The 19,404-nt window shown below is 37.4% G+C and overlaps 1 protein-coding gene across 3 annotated transcripts in view; it reads right to left on the reverse strand.

The window, feature by feature from the left end:
• The window catches only part of WDR79 (WD repeat domain 79), a 31,127-nt gene that overhangs the window by 5,207 nt on the left and 6,516 nt on the right, over positions 1 to 19,404 (reverse strand). The window contains exons 1-9 of one of the 3 annotated variants that reach the window (XM_053796303.2): positions 19,260 to 19,391; positions 16,220 to 16,989; positions 14,655 to 14,749; positions 14,290 to 14,416; positions 13,975 to 14,061; positions 12,987 to 13,123; positions 7,672 to 7,755; positions 4,185 to 4,300; positions 1,815 to 1,944 (exon numbers count right to left, since the gene is read on the reverse strand). In XM_053796303.2, the coding sequence (XP_053652278.2) occupies positions 1,815 to 1,944; positions 4,185 to 4,300; positions 7,672 to 7,755; positions 12,987 to 13,123; positions 13,975 to 14,061; positions 14,290 to 14,416; positions 14,655 to 14,749; positions 16,220 to 16,989 (1,546 nt within the window). In that variant the 5' untranslated portion in view covers positions 19,260 to 19,391. Of the gene's footprint in view, positions 1 to 1,814; positions 1,945 to 4,184; positions 4,301 to 7,671; positions 7,756 to 12,986; positions 13,124 to 13,974; positions 14,062 to 14,289; positions 14,417 to 14,654; positions 14,750 to 16,219; positions 16,990 to 19,187; positions 19,392 to 19,404 lie in introns of those variants that run through there. The other 2 variants (XM_053796302.2, XM_053796304.2) reach the window with 2 other exon arrangements.

Consider the following 19,404-nt stretch of genomic DNA (forward strand, 5'->3'; position numbering starts at 1 on the left):
TACTCAAGACGGCAAGGGTTACACCAATACATAAAGGTGGTGACCCTACAGATTTAAACAACTATAGGCCAATATCAAACTTACCATTGCTATCCAAAATCTTGAGAAACTCGTGCACAGGAGACTATATTCATTTATAACGGCACAAAACATACTCAACCCCTGCCAATTTGGATTCAGGAAAAATAAAAGCACTAACGATGCAATCATAAAAATGCTAGATCTGCTTTACACAGCATTGGAAAATAAGGAATATCCACTAGGAATTTTTATTGACCTAAGAAAAGCTTTTGACACAGTAGACCACGGCATCCTACTCCACAAACTTGACCATTATGGTATAAGAGGCCATGCGCTTGCATATTTCAAATCTTACCTTACTAATAGGTATCAGTATGTCACCATTAAAGACACAGCATCAACAACACAGCCACTTGATACTGGAGTTCTGCAGGGAAGTGTCCTTGGTCCCCTGCTCTTCCTCATATACATCAATGATCTTCCAAACGTATCTCAACACCTGAACCCCATTCTCTTTGCTGACGACACGACTTATGTCATCTCTCACCCTAATCTTGCCACCCTCAACACCATTGTTAATGAGGAGTTGATCAAAATATCGACTTGGATGACAGCCAATAAACTTACGCTTAACACTGACAAAACCTACTACATTATGTTTGGTAGCAGAGCAGGAGATAAGCAAATTAACATTAAGATCGACAACACTCTAATTGCCAGGCATAATGAGGGCAAATTCCTAGGCCTATACCTCGACAACAACCTGAACTTCAGCACCCATATCCAACACATAACCAAAAAAGTATCCAAAATGGTTGGGATCCTCTCCAAGATACGATACTACGTGCCGCAAACTGCCCTTCTCACACTATACCATTCACTTACATATCCATACCTCACCTATGCTATCTGTGCTTGGGGTTCAACTGCAGCAACACACCTAAAGCCAATAATAACCCAACAAAAAGCCGCAGTAAGAATAATCACTAAATCCCATCCTTGGCAACACACCCCCCCACTCTTCATAGATCTAAACTTACTCCCTGTTCAGTACATCCACACTTACTACTGTGCAATCTACATCTACAGGACCTTAAATTCCAATATTAACCTTGACCTAAAACGCTTTCTTGATAGTTGCGACAGAACCCACAGGCACAACACCAGACACAAACATCTCTATGACATTCCCCGTGTCCGACTAAACCTTTACAAAAATTCAATGTATGTCAAAGGCCCTAAAATCTGGAACACCCTACCTGAAAATTCTAAAACTGCAGACACATTCATCACCTTCAAAACTACCATCAGAAAACATCTTATCTCCCTGATACACCCTGTCAACTAATTACATGAATACCACCTGGTGGTTAACACTTACACTCACTCACCCATTTGACCATAAACAGAAATATCAATCTCAATCTCAAAATAATGAATCTTAACTAGTCATAAGTTGGCCTGCGATACTCCAATACTGAAACTACGTATAGTGCCAAAACAAAAGCATTCACATTGTTAAACTCACAAACTAGTATTATTCACTTAGCCATAATACCAACTAACCTCATAATTTTGTAATATTTTAAACTTAAGATTTAATTTAAGTCTGCCCGAAATGCCTAGCCATGCTAGGTGTTCTAGTGGTACACTCTGTAATTATTTTACTACATGTAAACCACACAATAACCAAATTCTGTAAACTCAGCATTGTAATCCTTATAGAGAATAAATTTTGAATTTGAATTTGAATTTGAATTGAATTTGACTAGATAATTACTTAAGATGCTTACCTGATATAAGAAATCTATTCAGTTGTGGTTCCAAGTCGAAGTAAATTCTTTGATTAGTAGAAACTTCTCGTTTATATCCACACAATATTGTTCCAAGATTTCTAATGTCCCAGCAAAGAATTTCATTATTCTAATGGGAAAAATTTAATAAAATTAATATAAATTATAGTCATGAATTACCTGTAGTCTAGCTTCAATATATAGCAAGCTAACTAGTTACTAGATCTAAGAATTCTAAATATGGTAGATAAACTAGTCTAGGGTTTCTGAGGAGATATATGACCAAGTGTACAATACCATGTTGATGTACTTTTTAACATACTGGCCACATCTCCCACTAAGTTAAGATGACACTAAAAAAGGAAACATTTTCACCATCATTTTAATTACCTCTTTGAACTCCAACATCTTCAACCTTTCTTCAGAATGCACTCTAATTCCCACCTCCAAAAATCAAGTTCAGGTAACCAGTTTCCCCTGAATCTCTTCATTGTTCACACTCCAAGAGAATGTCAAGCCATAAAATCCACTTATCTCCACTTACTCTGATCTAACACACAAACCTCCTGGATGCTCACTCTCCTAGAACTCAAATCCCTCCTTAACCCTGACTTCCAACCTTTTTTTTTTTTTTTTTTTTTTTACACAGGGTTTGACAAGGTTAAGGATCCCTAGCTTTATTGACAAGCTATTTACAGGTTAAGGATTCCTAATTTTATTGGCAAGCTAAGAGCTGTTACCTACATCAGCTCATTTGAAAGCATTTTTATTATGAGACATACAGGATGAAGTTGGAGCCATCTGTGGGCCAGCATTTTCATGTGATCAACTGACTTTATCTTGTTGACATCATTATGCTGTACGAATGTGTTCCATACTCGAGTCATCCTGGGTATATATGATCTCAGATGGAGTGATGTTCTGGAGAAGGGTACAGCCAGAGTGAAGTTGCTGCTTTCTGCCCGTCTTGTGGCATAAAAGCTTGTTTCACGCTGTCCTCGAAGTGGATCCAAGTGTGGTACTTTGACAATATTGGCCTTGTACATAACAGTAAGGCCACCCACATCCCTCCTATGTTGAAGGCTCTGCTGAAATGACAGATCTATCCAGGATGGGTCCAGGCGAGAGATGAGACGTCTTGCTCTGTTCTCTACTCTGTCAAGCAGTCGCAGATGAGAGGGGGGCAGGCAAACCAAGAAAGTGGAGCACACTCAAGGTGTGAGCGTACTTGTGCCTCGTACAGAATCTTGCAACCCCTACTGGGATGACCCTTACCTCTAATTCCTTCACCCCAGATTTACACACCCTCTTGGCCATCCTATTCTGTTCCATCTTCTTTTAAGTGTTCAGACTTCCTCAACCCTGTGAATTATACTTTTGGTAACCCCACGCCATATTTTAATTTCTACACTGAATTCTCCGCATAATATTCACATCAAACATTGCTCTTAAACTGCATCTAGCCTCTTCCTTGTTGCAATGTTTAAAGCCCATGTCTCGCATCCATATAAAAGTGATGGTACCATTATAATTTGGTACATTTGTATTTTTTGCTTCCATAGATAAACACTCTTCTTTCCACAGATGCCTCAACATGCCTACTTTTCTCCTCTCATCTTATCTATGAATCACCACATCTTTCATAGACCCATCTGCCGATATGTAGACTCCCAAGCACTGTATACGAATGCCATATTTATTTCCTCAAATTATCATTACAACTCTGTGGATCAACTTAAAAAATAAAATGTACTACGAGTCAAAAATATTAATAACAAACAAGGATACTATATCTTAAATTTTACATTTAATTTTGAAACTTAATTGCACATAGTATCTCAAGCACTCTGCATTGTTGTCTTATTTTTTTACCACATGCCGTTCTCACCAAGGTGGGGTGAACACAAAAAAAAAAAGAAAAAAAAAATCATTCATTCAATGCTGTCTTGACAACAGTGCACAAACATTGCAATTCACATATCTCATTGTAATTAATTTAATAAATCAATTACAATGAGACATTCTAATTGAAGACTTCCTACTAGCTATCTTAATTTAACCCTTAAACTGTCCAGATGTAGATCTATGTTTACGCGTATAGTGCTCCGACCTTGATTTTCTCCATTTGAAAGCTTGTAAAAAAAAAACGTAGATCTACGTTTGGAGCACTACGCGAGCAAACGTAGATCTACATTTGGACAGTTTAAGGGTAAAGAGAGGGTTATGAAGGTACAGCACTGTATGATGTTCAGCCAACAGAGTGCATACCAGTGTGTATGTAATGTAATTAAACACACAAATTAAGAATATAGACAAAATTAGCAAACACATATGCACATGAACTGACACATCCAAAATATATTGTATTACCTTTCGGGTTCCAGAAAACAGTTTTGTACCATCTGAAGAAAACTGAACGTGGGTTACCCCACCTAGGCAACCCTCCATTCGGCAGAACAAGTTATTACTTTGAAGATTGTAGAGACCTACCAAAAGAGGCAATGTTTATATTATATAATTTTATACCATACACAAAACCAGTTGTTACATATATAGAGAGTAAAATGGAAAGAAAGTACTGTACATTGTATGGCAGTCTGCAACTTAGGTCGTCTTCGGATATAGACAATATGTACACTTGTAAGTGTCTTCGTAGTGATTTGTTTGTTTTACCTCACTGGATATCTCCCATTAAGGGAGGATGACCCGAAATAAGGAAACACATTCATCATTATTCAGTCAATAGCTGCCTTGCCAAAAGTGTACAGACATCTTAGTTTCAACAGTTCCCAAACAGTAACATTCTCATCCCTCCAGAGTGCAGGTACTGTACTTTCCACCTCCGGGACTCAAAGTTGGCTAACTGGTTTTCACTGAATCCCTTCATTCATAACTGTTGTATATGTTACTAATGTTAGAATACAATGAAGTCTGTGTTTTCATTCCACGTTAATTCTTTTTTCACTAACACTTGATTTCCAATCAATCGAGGAATCTATGTAGCTGTCTTCTTTATTTTTCCACAGATTTAATATTAATTAGTAACAAGAAACTGGATGTCCTGGCTTTAAGTGAAACAAAGCTGAAGGGGGTGGGAGAGTTTCAATGGAGAGGAATAAATGGGATTAGGTCAGGGGTTTCAAATAGAGTTAGAGCTAAAGAAGGAGTAGCAATAATGTTGAAGGATAAGCTATGGCAGGAAAAGAGGGACTACAAATGTATAAATTCAAGGATTATGTGGAGTAAAATAAAGATTGGATGTGAAAAGTGGGTTATAGTAAGCGTGTATGCACCTGGAGAAGAGAGAAGTGTAGAGGAGAGAGAGAGATTCTGGGAAATGTTGAGTGAATGCGTGGGGAGTTTTGAATCAAGTGTGAGAGTAATGGTGGTTGGGGATTTCAATGCTAAAGTGGGTAAAAATGTTATGGAGGGAGTAGTAGGTAATTTTGGGGTGCCAGGGGTAAATGTAAATGGGGAGCCTTTAATTGAGCTATGTGTAGAAAGAAATTTGGTAATAAGTAATACATATTTTATGAAAAAGAGGATAAATAAATATACAAGGTATGATGTAGCACGTAATGAAAGTAGTTTGTTAGATTATGTATTGGTGGATAAAAGGTTGATGGGTAGGCTCCAGGATGTACATGTTTATAGAGGGGCAACTGATATATCGGATCATTATTTAGTTGTAGCTACAGTTAGAGTAAGAGGTAGATGGGAAAAGAGGAAGGTGGCAACAACAAGTAAGAGGGAGGTGAAAGTGTATAAACTAAGGGAGGAGGAAGTTCGGGCGAGATATAAGCGACTATTGGCAGAAAGGTGGGCTAGTGCAAAGATGAGTAGTGGGGGGGTTGAAGAGGGTTGGAATAGTTTTAAAAATGCAGTATTAGAATGTGGGGCAGAAGTTTGTGGTTATAGGAGGGTGGGGGCAGGAGGAAAGAGGAGTGATTGGTGGAATGATGAAGTAAAGGGTGTGATAAAAGAGAAAAAGGTAGCTTACGAGAGGTTTTTACAAAGCAGAAGTGTTATAAGAAGAGCAGAGTATATGGAGAGTAAAAGAAAGGTGAAGAGAGTGGTGAGAGAGTGCAAAAGGAGAGCAGATGAAAGAGTGGGAGAGGCACTGTCAAGAAATTTTAATGAAAATAAGAAAAAATTTTGGAGGGAGTTAAACAAGTTAAGAAAGCCTAGGGAAAGTATGGATTTGTCAGTTAAAAACAGAGTAGGGGAGTTAGTAGATGGGGAGAGGGAGGTATTAGGTAGATGGCGAGAATATTTTGAGGAACTTTTAAATGTTAAGGAAGAAAGGGAGGCGGTAATTTCATGCACTGGCCAGGGAGGTATACCATTTTTTAGGAGTGAAGAAGAGCAGAATGTAAGTGTGGTGGAGGTACGTGAGGCATTACGTAGAATGAAAGGGGGTAAAGCAGCTGGAACTGATGGGATCATGACAGAAATGTTAAAAGCAGGGGGGGATATAGTGTTGGAGTGGTTGGTACTTTTGTTTAATAAATGTATGAAAGAGGGGAAGGTACCTAGGGATTGGCGGAGAGCATGTATAGTCCCTTTATATAAAGGGAAAGGGGACAAAAGAGATTGTAAAAATTATAGAGGAATAAGTTTACTGAGTATACCAGGAAAAGTATACGGTAGGGTTATAATTGAAAGAATTAGAGGTAAGACAGAATGTAGAATTGCGGACGAGCAAGGAGGTTTCAGAGTGGGTAGGGGATGTGTAGATCAAGTGTTTACATTGAAGCATATATGTGAACAGTATTTAGATAAAGGTAGGGAAGTTTTTATTGCATTTATGGATTTAGAAAAGGCATATGATAGAGTGGATAGAGGAGCAATGTGGCAGATGTTGCAAGTATATGGAATAGGTGGTAAGTTATTAAATGCTGTAAAGAGTTTTTATGAGGATAGTGAGGCTCAGGTTAGGGTGTGTAGAAGAGAGGGAGACTACTTCCCGGTAAAAGTAGGTCTTAGACAGGGATGTGTAATGTCACCATGGTTGTTTAATATATTTATAGATGGGGTTGTAAAGGAAGTAAATGCTAGGGTGTTTGGGAGAGGGGTGGGATTAAATTATGGGGAATCAAATTCAAAATGGGAATTGACACAGTTACTTTTTGCTGATGATACTGTGCTTATGGGAGATTCTAAAGAAAAATTGCAAAGGTTAGTGGATGAGTTTGGGAATGTGTGTAAAGGTAGAAAGTTGAAAGTGAACATAGAAAAGAGTAAGGTGATGAGGGTGTCAAATGATTTAGATAAAGAAAAATTGGATATCAAATTGGGGAGGAGGAGTATGGAAGAAGTGAATGTTTTCAGATACTTGGGAGTTGACGTGTCGGCGGATGGATTTATGAAGGATGAGGTTAATCATAGAATTGATGAGGGAAAAAAGGTGAGTGGTGCGTTGAGGTATATGTGGAGTCAAAAAACGTTATCTATGGAGGCAAAGAAGGGAATGTATGAAAGTATAGTAGTACCAACACTCTTATATGGGTGTGAAACTTGGGTGGTAAATGCAGCAGCGAGGAGACGGTTTTTCCTTCACTCTTAAATTTTTTTTTTTTTCACATTACTTACTCAATCCATTCTCTTATTGCCACAGTCTTACTTAAACTCAAAATCTACTACCTAACTTATTCTGGATAACCTGTTTACTTTGGTCCATGATGATGTGATACATACATTACAATATTTAAGTTCAATGCTTTATTCTTAATGGCCATTTCTAAACCGAAAATTAACAATTAAATGCCTTTTATCACATTTACAATCTTCTCTATATTTGATACACATAATACCTCAGATTTTGTGCTAGAAAATAGGGCAACCTTTGTTTACTAACCTAAAGTGCCTAGGTAACTGCCTGCAGCAAACACACATGGCAGCTGTGGGTTAAAGGCCATGCATGAGATTATACCCGGCTGACCTGGAGCAGAAATAACAAGAGTTAATTACTGAAAAATGTGGATGTTCACATGCGTCATGCAAAATAAATATGTAAATATACATACACACACACAAAAAAAAAAATTATTATACCAAAGTAAGAAAAGAGGGAAAATTTTTGAAAAAGAAAGAGTGGTCAAGAACAAGTTGGAAACAAATTTATTTAGGTCTGAGAAAAAAGTCAACTACAGAAAACATGAAGACAAAATAAAAAATCAAAGGTAAAGACAAAATTACCAAATCAGACTATGAAATGTGATAAATACTGAAGAAATTTCCTTTGTGTATATAGAAAAGTGTAGTACACTGTGCAGTATTTGAAATCAAATTTGAACATCCATCAGTCAGTTGAAATAAAGTCAATTAAAATAAGCAAGGAAGAAACTAATGAATATTGATAAGAACAGCAATAGGACCATACAAAATATCACTTTGGAGTTTAAAAGAATGTACAGAGTTAAGTTAACTACTTAGAAAAATTTTGGGAATTTGTTAAAGGATTTATATGGTATCAAAATCTAGATTGGCTTAGCGCTTCTTTTTGATTATGATAATAATAATACAGTGGACCCCCGAGTTTCACGATTAATCCGTTCCAGAGAGCCTGCCGAAAGTCGAAATTCACGAAACTCGAAACCATTTTCCCCATAAGAAATAATGGAAATAAAATTAATCCATTCCAGACACCCAAAAATATTAAAATAATTTTTTTTTTTCAAATTAAATAAAGATTTATATACTGAAATCAATGAGAAATCAAGTACATGCATATAAAAAATAATAAAAGCATTACACTTACCTTTATTGAAGACTGAGTGGATGGAATATGGGAGGAGGGGATAGGAGGAAGGTGTTCACTATTGTTTGGAAGGAGAATCTCCTTCCATTAGGACTTAGGTAGCAAGTCCTTATCTGGGGTTATTCCCCTTCTTCTTTAATGCCACTGGGAACAACTTGAGAGTCACTGGACCCCTGTTGCACAAAATATCTGTCCAGAGGTCTTTTTCTGGCATTTCTTTAAGATTTTCCTGAAGTGGGACACAAAACTGTTATTGTACATGTTGCAGATATGGCTTGTTTCAGCTTGGTCAGGGTGATGCTTTTCAACAAAACTTTGCAACTCATTCCACTTGGCACAAATCTCCTTAATGTTTGAAGAAGGCACCTCATCCACTCCCTCTTCCTCCTCCTCCGAAGCAGGTTCCTCGGCTGTGGTCTGATGCTGTTCCAGTTGAAGCTCTTGCAGTTCGTCAGTGGTTAGCTCTTCCCTGTGGTCCTCCACCAACTCTTCTACATCCCCGTCACTCACCTCCAACCCCATGGCCTTGCCCAATGCCAAAACACCTTCCACAACAGGCAGAGGGTCGGCAGGGACAGGGTCTGCCTCAAACCCTTCAAAATCCCTCTGGATCGTGTTCCTCACTTTATTTACCAAAGGGTTTGCACTAGCTTTCCTTGGGTCCATGATGTCTTATTTAGCAGTTGCAAGCACAAAAAACAATGGATTATTATGAAATGTATTGTATGAACCCGCGGGGTGGTCACGTGTTGGTAAACAATGGCACACTGAGCGTGAATGGCGTGGGAGACTGGCTTGGTGTGCACGGTGACTGGTGGACGGGTACTGGACGGTCGCTGAAACGAGTCTAATCACGAAACTCGAGGCCAAATTTTGCCAAAAAAACTCGCCAAAGGTCGAATTTCACGAAAGTCGAGGCTGCCGAAACTCGAGGGTTCACTGTAATCAAAATCTGGAATAAATTTACAGATTGTCTTCAAATAAAACTGAAATATGGCCTTGCTTTAACATGAAATCAAGGTTTCAGAAAAATCTTGGGTAGTTACATTAGATTGACAAGAGCTGGTAGTATCTTGTGAAACTGCATAACAACAGAATACATTAGTCAAAGAGCTTCCAGTTTCGGGAGCAAGGGACAAATTAACTCAAGTAACAGTTACATAACGATGGACCTTGGAGCCTAGGGACACCACCTACTGAGTGACCAGGGGTGTGACCACAGGCCAACTTGAGAAGGGTTGGCACTACCAATCTACAACAAAGAGTCCTCTTAGTGCTTATGCTCTGAGAGGAAGCTAGTAAACTAGAGTAATTTATGTAAGTTTTATTTACATGCCAGAGATAAAAATAGTTGAGGGATTAATCCCTCGAGGGAGATTCCCTGAAGCTGGTGAGGGAGCTTTAGATCCAAATTTAGATCCTTCACGGCGCATAACAAAGATAAAACACCTCAATTACTGAGAGTGCTTGAAGTTCCTGAACCTGCACTCCCTGGAATGCAGGCAGGAGAGATACATGATTATATACACCTGGAAAATCCTAGAGGGACTAGTACCGAACTTGCACAGGAAAATCACTTGCTACGAAAGAAAAAGACTCGGCAGACGATGCAACATCCCCCCAATGAAAAGCAGGGGTGTCACTAGCACATTAAGAGACAACACAATAAGTGTCAGGGGCCCAAGACTGTTCAACTGCCTCCCAGCATACATAAGGGGGATTACCAACAGACCCCTGGCTGTCTTCAAGCAGGCACTGGACAAGCACCTAAAGTCGGTACCTGACCAGCTGGGCTGTGGCTCATACGCTGGATTGCATGTAGCCAGCAGTAACAGCTTGGTTGATCAGGCTCTGATTCACCATGAGGCCTGGTCACAGACCGGGCCGCGGGGGCGTTGACCCCCGGAACTCTCTCCAGGTAAACTTCAGGCAAATAATTCAACCTGCCATCCTTGAATCAAACCTGATTGCCTTTCATTACTCCGGGCACTGTATGACTCCATGGGTTTTGTACTCCCCATGAATATAATAATTCTCCATGAGGAAGTAGAACAGAATTCTTCCTCCATAAACCAGGCATGTTATAAGTGGTGGTTAAAATGCTGGGAACAAGGGGCTAGTAACCCCTTTTCCTGTATATATTACTAAATTTAAAAGGAGAAACTTGTTTTTCCTTTTGGGCCACCCTGCCTTGGTGGGATAAGGCCGATTTATTGAAATAAGAAACAACATAATACAGCCTCCCCTCACTTAGCGACGTAGTTGTTTACCGATGCCTTGGACTTACGATAGGCTCTCTGACCAGTGTTTATACCTAAATAATGTATATTAACCCTTTGACTGTTTCAGGCCCCTCTCTGAAACTGTCATTCTATGTCGCTCAATTTTTGAAAAAAAAAAAAATTATTTTTTCTTATGAAATGATAGAGAATCTTTTCCCGATGGTAATGACACCAAAAGTTCGAAATATGGTCGAAAACTCATGGAATTATGCTCCCGCGAAGTTAGCTGTCTCGGCGACATATGCGTATCGGCGATTTCGCCGACTTTGAGCCCTATTTTCAGCCAATTCCATTGTTCCAGTTGACCAAACTCATAGCTATTTCTTTAGAACTCCATTTTAACTATCAGCTGAGTACAAGAAACCTCCCATATACTAATTTGGACTACCCAATATGGTTGTCAGAAATTGGCAATTTGGCCAATTTCACGCAAAATAAAAAAGATGCCAATTTCAAAATAGGGTCCAGAATAAACAAGGTAGATATTCGTGGCACTAAAATAACATATGCTCTATTCATTAGTCACATCTCTAGGCCCCTCTTATATTATTATTGCTTTCTATTTTGATTTTTTATTCATACAAAAAAATACAAAATTTACTGTTATGCAGACTACTGCATTATTGTAAAAATGGTATAAATAATATCAGTGCACTAGTGAAAGAATATTAGACTCCCCAGTTGATGTGTATTGGACGTGTGGTGTGATTTATTTACTCCTGAACATTGGTAAAAATCGAACATTTCCACTACTTTGAGCTCAGTTTCAAGGTCGTTTTCATCGTCAAAGTAATGAAAATCATCTCTATTTCTGTAATATGTTTTTCATTTTATCACCTAAGAGCATGAAAACGCGAATACAACGATAAATACTATACGAAAATACACCTCAAAGTCGGCGTTTTATTCCCAAAAAACGATCAGAGTTTTTTTTTTCTCATTACGCAATGTATGCTGCAGGATTTTTTTTATGTGGTGCACACTGACCACACAGACCCATTCTCTCACATGTGGGCCTACCAGCTTTCTCTCGCTTGATTTGAAGCCGCTAGAATTATTGAGTATATATACGTCAGAAACATTGGCTCGTAAGACGTATTTATACGTCGAAAACAGTCAAAGGGTTAAGAGCTGATTTCCTCTATTCTTTTTATTTCAATATACAGTACACTACTTTATAAACATTTAAAAATACAGTGGTACCTCGGGATACAAACAGCTCAAAACTCGAACAATTATGTAAGTATATTTATGTAAGTGCTTTTGTAAGTGTATTTTTGGGGGTCTGAAACGGATTAATCTAATTTACATTATTACTTATGGGAACAAAGTCTTTCGGTATCGGCACTCAAACAGCCTTCTGGAATGAATTAAGGACCCCAATGGAAATAAATCACTATGTCTGACTTTTTTGGGTTATCCTAGGTACTTGGCACATATGCTGCTATGTATGATAACCTGTTTAACTGTATTTGCGTATACCTGAATAAACTTACTTACTTACTTAATTTCGTATCCCGAGGTACCAATGTATACCATAAATGTTATGAATGGTGAAACGATTACATTAAAACAATATCAGATGGTTGACACAAACCCACTACCATTACAGTATGCTCCTCACTTGCCGACGAATTTATTTAACAACGTGATCTTAGGAACGGAACTCCATCGTTAAGTGAGGAGAGGTTGTAATAAGAATAGGGGTTTAAACAGAGTATTAATAAACACTAAGTTTTAAAAAACATCAGAAAAGGACTGCTAAAGAAGAAACCATTTAGCAAATGCCAAGCTGATAATGAGTGAAGCATCCCAAGTAATTACTTTGGCAACAAACTGTTCAGATGTTAAAGCAAGTAAAACTGCAAAGGATAATCACATTACTAGGTAAGAGGCTAGTAACCCCTTCTCCTGTATAAATTACTAAATTTAAAAAGAGAAACTTTTGTTTTTCTTTTTTGGGCCACCCTGCCTTGGTAAGATATGGCTGGTTTGTTGAAAGAAGAAAAATCACATTACTGTTATTCATATTACTACACTGATAAATACAACTAAGAAGTTCTTGTAAAGATGAAACACTGTCAGAACTGTGACTATGGAAACTGACCAGAATTCTTTATAGTCTCTCACCTTTTGAATCTATGGTTTCAAAGTATCTTCCTGGACGACTAGTGTGAAAAACACGAATGCACTTTTTGAAGCCACAGAGAAGGTGGGATCCTTCCTGATTAAACCCAATGCTGTAAGCTCCTACCAGTTGATCAAGGCTGTTAAATATAAATTAAATTATATCAGTCATTATACAGCATTAACACAGTACTGCAACTAAAATTCATGCCATGACTGAATCTTAATAAATTTCTTAGACCAGCCATTTAATGTTTACCACCTCTCAACCCTTGATGCTGGTGAGAGGCTTGATCCAAGGATTATTATTACTATAATCAAAAAGAAGCACTAAACCCACTAGGGTCATATAGCATCTTGATCCAAGGAGTTGTACCTATCCTCTCTTGGATCAAATCTGATTGCCTGTATGACCCCTATGGATTTAACATTTCACCATGAATGCAATTATAATAATCACCCCTCTCATGGTCCCATTAGGGCTGTGGCCCACTTGGAAGCACTGGTAAGTTTTTGCTCAAAAATGAATTTCTTAAATACAAAAAAGGCATATAAAATAAAGCATTTACAATATTGTACAATATTTATTTCTCTTCATATATGGATAGCCATAAAGTATTACTCTGTGCAAACTTTGAAAAGTATATTGTGCATTTACTAAATTATTATACATTAGGTTTTTATATAGTGTAAATTGTTTAACTTAGAAATTCACTAAGATCATGTACAAGCACTTTTTTTTTTTTTGACACTGACTACAGTAAATTAACCCTTAAACTGTCCAAATGCAGATCTACGTACACGTGTGGGGGGGCTCCAAATGTAGATCTACGTTTTTTTATATGTTTTCAAATGGGGAAAATAAAGGTTGGAGTGCTACATACGTGAATGTAGGTCTATGTTTGGACAGTTTAAGGGTTAAAACATGACTCACTGTTTTTTTCCATATGATTCTGTGTATTACTGGAATTAATGCTGACTCAGTACTTACTGATCATATGAATGGTAACTGCAGATGAGCTGACCATCCCAAGCATCCCATAAGTGTACTGGGTGATCTCGACATGTCACTGCAAAACTAATGAAAACATTTTGAAATAAATATCATACCTAAATTATGATGGTACTACTGTATGCACAAAATTTCAATTAAAAACATAAAATTATATAAACACTGAATAATGAAAGACAAATACATATTGAATATGCAAGAAGCAATATAGAGTAATTAAGTTTATTCAGGTATACACAAATACATAGATTATCATACATAGCAGCACATGTGTAGAGTATGTACTATACTGACCAGCAGGTGCGAGGATCACTTGACTGCATAAGTGGAAACCATGCATAATCGTATATCAGTTCGTTTTCCTGTACGGTAATGGCAGCTCTTGCATACTTTTCAGATTCTCCCATAAACCAAGATTCACCTGTAATGCAAAATCTACTTTTTCATTTTTGAGAAAGATGAGCCAATATGAAATGTTTGCAGAATTTTTTATGATAAAAATTATTGTATAGATAATAGAGGTGCATATCCACAAATTTTCTCTTACACTTACTAATTTAAAAGCATTAAATTGATAAGAACTAAGGAGTTATCATTAGCAAGATTGTCACTTGAACATTATTTTAATTAGATTATTTAATATCCATGGGTGACCTTACTCTGAAACTCTCCCTGCACAATTGGTGTCGGTAGATTCAGAAGGCGTAGTTTGCGGTCATCACTCCCAACCAGCAGACAAGAGCCATCTGGTGCCCTATATTCAATATTATTTGTAGAGATGTGTTACATTTTTAATTTACTCTGCAGAAATGACTTACGTATACATGTACTTGAATATAAAACAGATAAATTATTTGGAGATTATTTTTTTTACATTATCATGTGATATTTATGTACAAATGCTGTGTAAAGACTGATATCTTGAGTCTATGAATAAACTGAAAGTTATTACAGTATATTATTATTACACTGAGAAGGAAGCACTAAACCCATGTGAGGCATAGAGGGTGGCAAAAAGGTTTAGCCCAAAGGGTAAATTATCTCAAATTCCTAGGATCAAGAGCCTTTCATAGCATCAAGGCATGCCCTTGAAGGGTACAAATAAACAAAGCATACTTACATATGTGCATGTGATGAATAACCTTAATGTATGTAAGAGCCCTACCGTATTGTGGAAATAAAAACATAAAATTCTACATATTATGAGATACACACAGGCATAAAAATATACACTACAATTGTTCTATCACAATTATTCACAGTGATATGCAGATCACGGTTGTAAATCGTTGTATGCTGTATTTTTTACTTTTTAATTACTTTCTACAGCATGAAAAGTTGTGATCTAAATTTGTTCAACAGTGAGTTGACAAGTATTAATAAACTGTACTTCATAAATGTTCACAAAGTACAAAACTCAATTTAGACTACAGTACTATAATATCAACTCTATTCAAGGAGTACAGTATTCTTCCAAAAATTATTATTATAATCAAGGGGGAAGCGCTAAACCCGTAGGACTATACAGCACCTGTGGGGGGATGTGGAAGGTATTCAGACTTAATTCAGGGAACTGGAGCACAGATCCAATTCCCTAGAGAAAAAGCCCCTCACCAGCATCAAGGAGCCTTCCTTGAGGGGAGTCTTCCAAATATATTACCACTTAGTAAGATAAGATAAGATTTTGTTTGGAGTTTTAACTCTGGAGGGTTTGCCATCCTGGATAACCCAAGAAAGGCAGTGCATCATTGAGGGACTGTCTTATTTCCACTGGGGTCCTCAATCTTGTCCCCCAGTATGCCACCCACACCAGTCGACTAATACCCAAGTACGTACCTGTTTGCTTGCCAGGGGAACGGGACAGCAGGTGTAAGGAAACACACCCAATGCTTCTACTTTTGCCCAACCTTAACAAACCCAGCAGATTTTGTCTCGTATTTCTGAAGTTTGTTAAATCAAGGATTTACATTTAAACTAAATGAATGGAGGTATTTTAACTCCTAAAGAGATTCAAGATTTTATCCCTCAGGCTACAAAGAATAAGTGTTATTATATTTAAAGAAGAAAACAATAGCCTAATAAATGAATTAAGCAGATTTAAGATTAAATTTTTAATACAGCATAATGCAGCTATAAATTCCACATGAGTAATTCAGTTTATCTCCTTTGCTTTACAGATTTCACTGTAGTTGGAAACTAAAATGAAAGAGTATTTAACACTAACCATTTACAACCCTTTGTAAAGTTACTTTTTGATGCACTAAATTCCTCTCTGTAATCAAGGGCCAATATTGGAGCTTCAAACGTGTATGTCATGAGAGGCTGGTAGTTATCTTGCTCTTGTCCTACTGCTCCCTCAAAATTAGAATCAGTAACAGTGGCTACACATGGTCTTTTATGTTCACTTGTCCCTTTATAATTACCTATAGTACTATTTTCTTCATGCGGTTCTCCTGTATACTCTTTTGCACGTGGACCATTATTATTTGTAACCCTTGATTCACATGGGCTCTTGTGGCAAGGTATTGGTCTTTCAAAAATTTTATCTGGGATTTTAGGTTCACACGATCCTTTGTTGTATTCCATCACTCCTTCACGTTTACAGTCTGTAACACTTGTTTCATATACTCCATTATATTCCATAGCACAACCTGAGAATTTTTTCTCTTCTGCAATTATTTTTTTAAGATTTCCTTCAGCATTTTGTGCATCTTGCTCAGCTGGTAATGAAGATATTGCATCGAAACAATGAGTTAGATTAGCTAATTTATCTTTCTGCTGGACACCAACATCTAAACTAGAATTATGTTTATCCTCAACACACATCTGTTTAGCCGTGCTCTTCTCACTAGCATACACTGCATCACATGAACTGTGTGACAATCCTAAGACAGTATCAAGTTGTGCTAACAGAAGAGATTTATGTTTTTCCAGTTCGGTATCATTTCCACCATCCATGACTTCGTTCTTCTTGATGGCCACTTTCTCATCCATCTGAAATGTCATAGTGTAATGTTAAAACTAGATTCTCAGACAATTTTATAAAAACATATTGTTGTCAGCATTCAAGTTCATGGGTTTTATTGCATTTTTTGAATAATATATGTGCATTCAAGCAGGCACTGGATAAGCACCTAAAGTCGGTACCTGACCAGCTGGGCTGTGGTTCATACGTTGGATTGTGTGCAGCCAGCAGTAACAACCTGGTTGATCAGGCTCTGATCCACCAGGAGGCCTGGTCACAGACCGGGCCGCAGGGGCATTGACCTCCGGAACTCTCTCCAGGTAAACTCCAGTACATACAAACTTTGTCATAAACTCAACCTAACTACACCTCACATAACTAAACTAGTTTAAAGGTTTTAATAAAAAACTAATAGGCATTGAGATTTGTCCATACTGCATAACATCTCGGAAGTATACCACACAGTGGAGCATACAGCATCTACGTAAGTTTATTTAGACAGAAGTCACAAGTGAGGTATTTCCACTGGGGTCTTTGGTATCTGTTCCAACCATTATCTTGTATAAAAATTTCCATGTCAAGAAAAAAAATTATAAAAATATTAAATACTTCTAATTAAATCAACTTAAATTCACTGACTAAAGAGCAGCACGAAGAAAACTTTTTCTGAACTGACTGTCTTGAGACCAGAGAATTAGCCTCAAGATAACTCAAGTGTAGCTTATTTTCACTGAGTCCTTAATTAATGTATATAGCATCTTACATCCTTGAACAGAAGGTAACCAACAACAGCCAACTCAGTTACCTGGAGTTTACCTGGGGAGAGTTCTGGGGGTCAATGCCCCCACGGAAGGGTCTGTGACCAGGCATCCTGGTGGATCAGAGCCTGATCAACCAGGCTGTTACTGCTGGCTGCACGCAATCCAACATACGAGCCACAGCCCGGCTGGTCAGTGACAGATATCTATTTACTGCTATGTGAACAGAAGCAGCAGGTGTTAGGAGGCTTACCCAAAGGTAAATAAGTTTATTCAAGTATACACAAATACAGTTACATAGATTATCACACATAGCAGCATATGTGTAGAGAACCTAAGATAACCCAAAAAAGTCAGACTTATTTCCATTGGGGTCCTTGCTCTGCCTGGCAATGAACCTGGGTCCTTTCAGTTGCAAGTCAAATGCTGTGCCACAGAACTAGAGTTCAGATCAGGCTCCAGTTACTGGGTCCGAGGTTCAATCATAGGACCAGCAGAAACACTGGGTATAATTCCTTACATCTGATAATTGCTCAAGTATACAATCACTTCCTCAAACTTAAAACCGTCTCAACTTTATTGTTTTAAATTGTGCTTAACTGTAACACTGTATTATTATATACTATATCAAAACTGTAATTCTTCTCTACCTAACTTATTAAATTATTATTATTATTATAATCAAAAAGAAGCGCTAAGCCACAAGGACTCTAACTTATTAAAGCCTCACAGTTCGAACTAATCGAATATTCAATTTATTTGTATTCAATATAACTAACCTAATGATCATATGTACAAATTATAGCAATGTATTGTCCTATTAATCTTAAATATGTCTTAAGTTTGTCCAAAATGCTGTACATATAAAGGTTTTTTTTATATGTTCACCCAATTGTTACATTCCTCTGTACAAATATGTATCATGCTAAAATAAAATTATTATTATTATGTTGACCTAGCAGTTTTGTGACTGATGTGAGTCACATTCTGGAGGGATGATTAAAGGACCTTAATGGAAATAAGCCAGTGTGATGTTATGGCTTTATTGGGTTATCCTGGATTTTTAACCCTCTGGGTTAATAATCTGAAAAATCTATTTTTTTTTTCAGGCTCAGTGCAGAAGTCTTACAATTGTCTTACATGGTGTATTTTTATTTACTGATTAGGGGAAACGCTAAACCAATAGGGGTCACATAGCACTTGTAAAATGGTAAGTATTCGGGTTCGACCCAAAGATCAGAATCAAATTAAAATTTTATTTGTCTAGTATACGTGTAGTTTACATGTAATAAAATATTGCTAAACACAAAGATGCTTTGTTCCCTGGATCAAGAGCTCATCACTGGCATCAATACACCTCCCATGAGGTGTCTGTTATATACTAACATTAGAGTAATTTATTATTCCCCAGTAATAATCAAACATTTAATTTCCACTGGAATTAAAGTTGATATATAAATAACCATTACCTCAGATAAAAGCCGGAAGTTCTTCACATAACCATCATAATCTGTATCAACTTCAAATATAAGTTTACATACCCGTCTGTGCTGTATTTTCGTAAATAATTTTTATTCAAATAGAAAAAAACTTGGTTTTGGGGTTGTTAAGGGTTACCAGGACGCGAGCCGTATATGTCCGTCGTTTTGATGGGTTTATAAGGGCCACTGAAGGTTGAAGCTGTAG

Source organism: Cherax quadricarinatus, chromosome 83, assembly GCF_038502225.1.
Source record: "Cherax quadricarinatus isolate ZL_2023a chromosome 83, ASM3850222v1, whole genome shotgun sequence".
NCBI lineage: Eukaryota > Metazoa > Arthropoda > Malacostraca > Decapoda > Parastacidae > Cherax > Cherax quadricarinatus.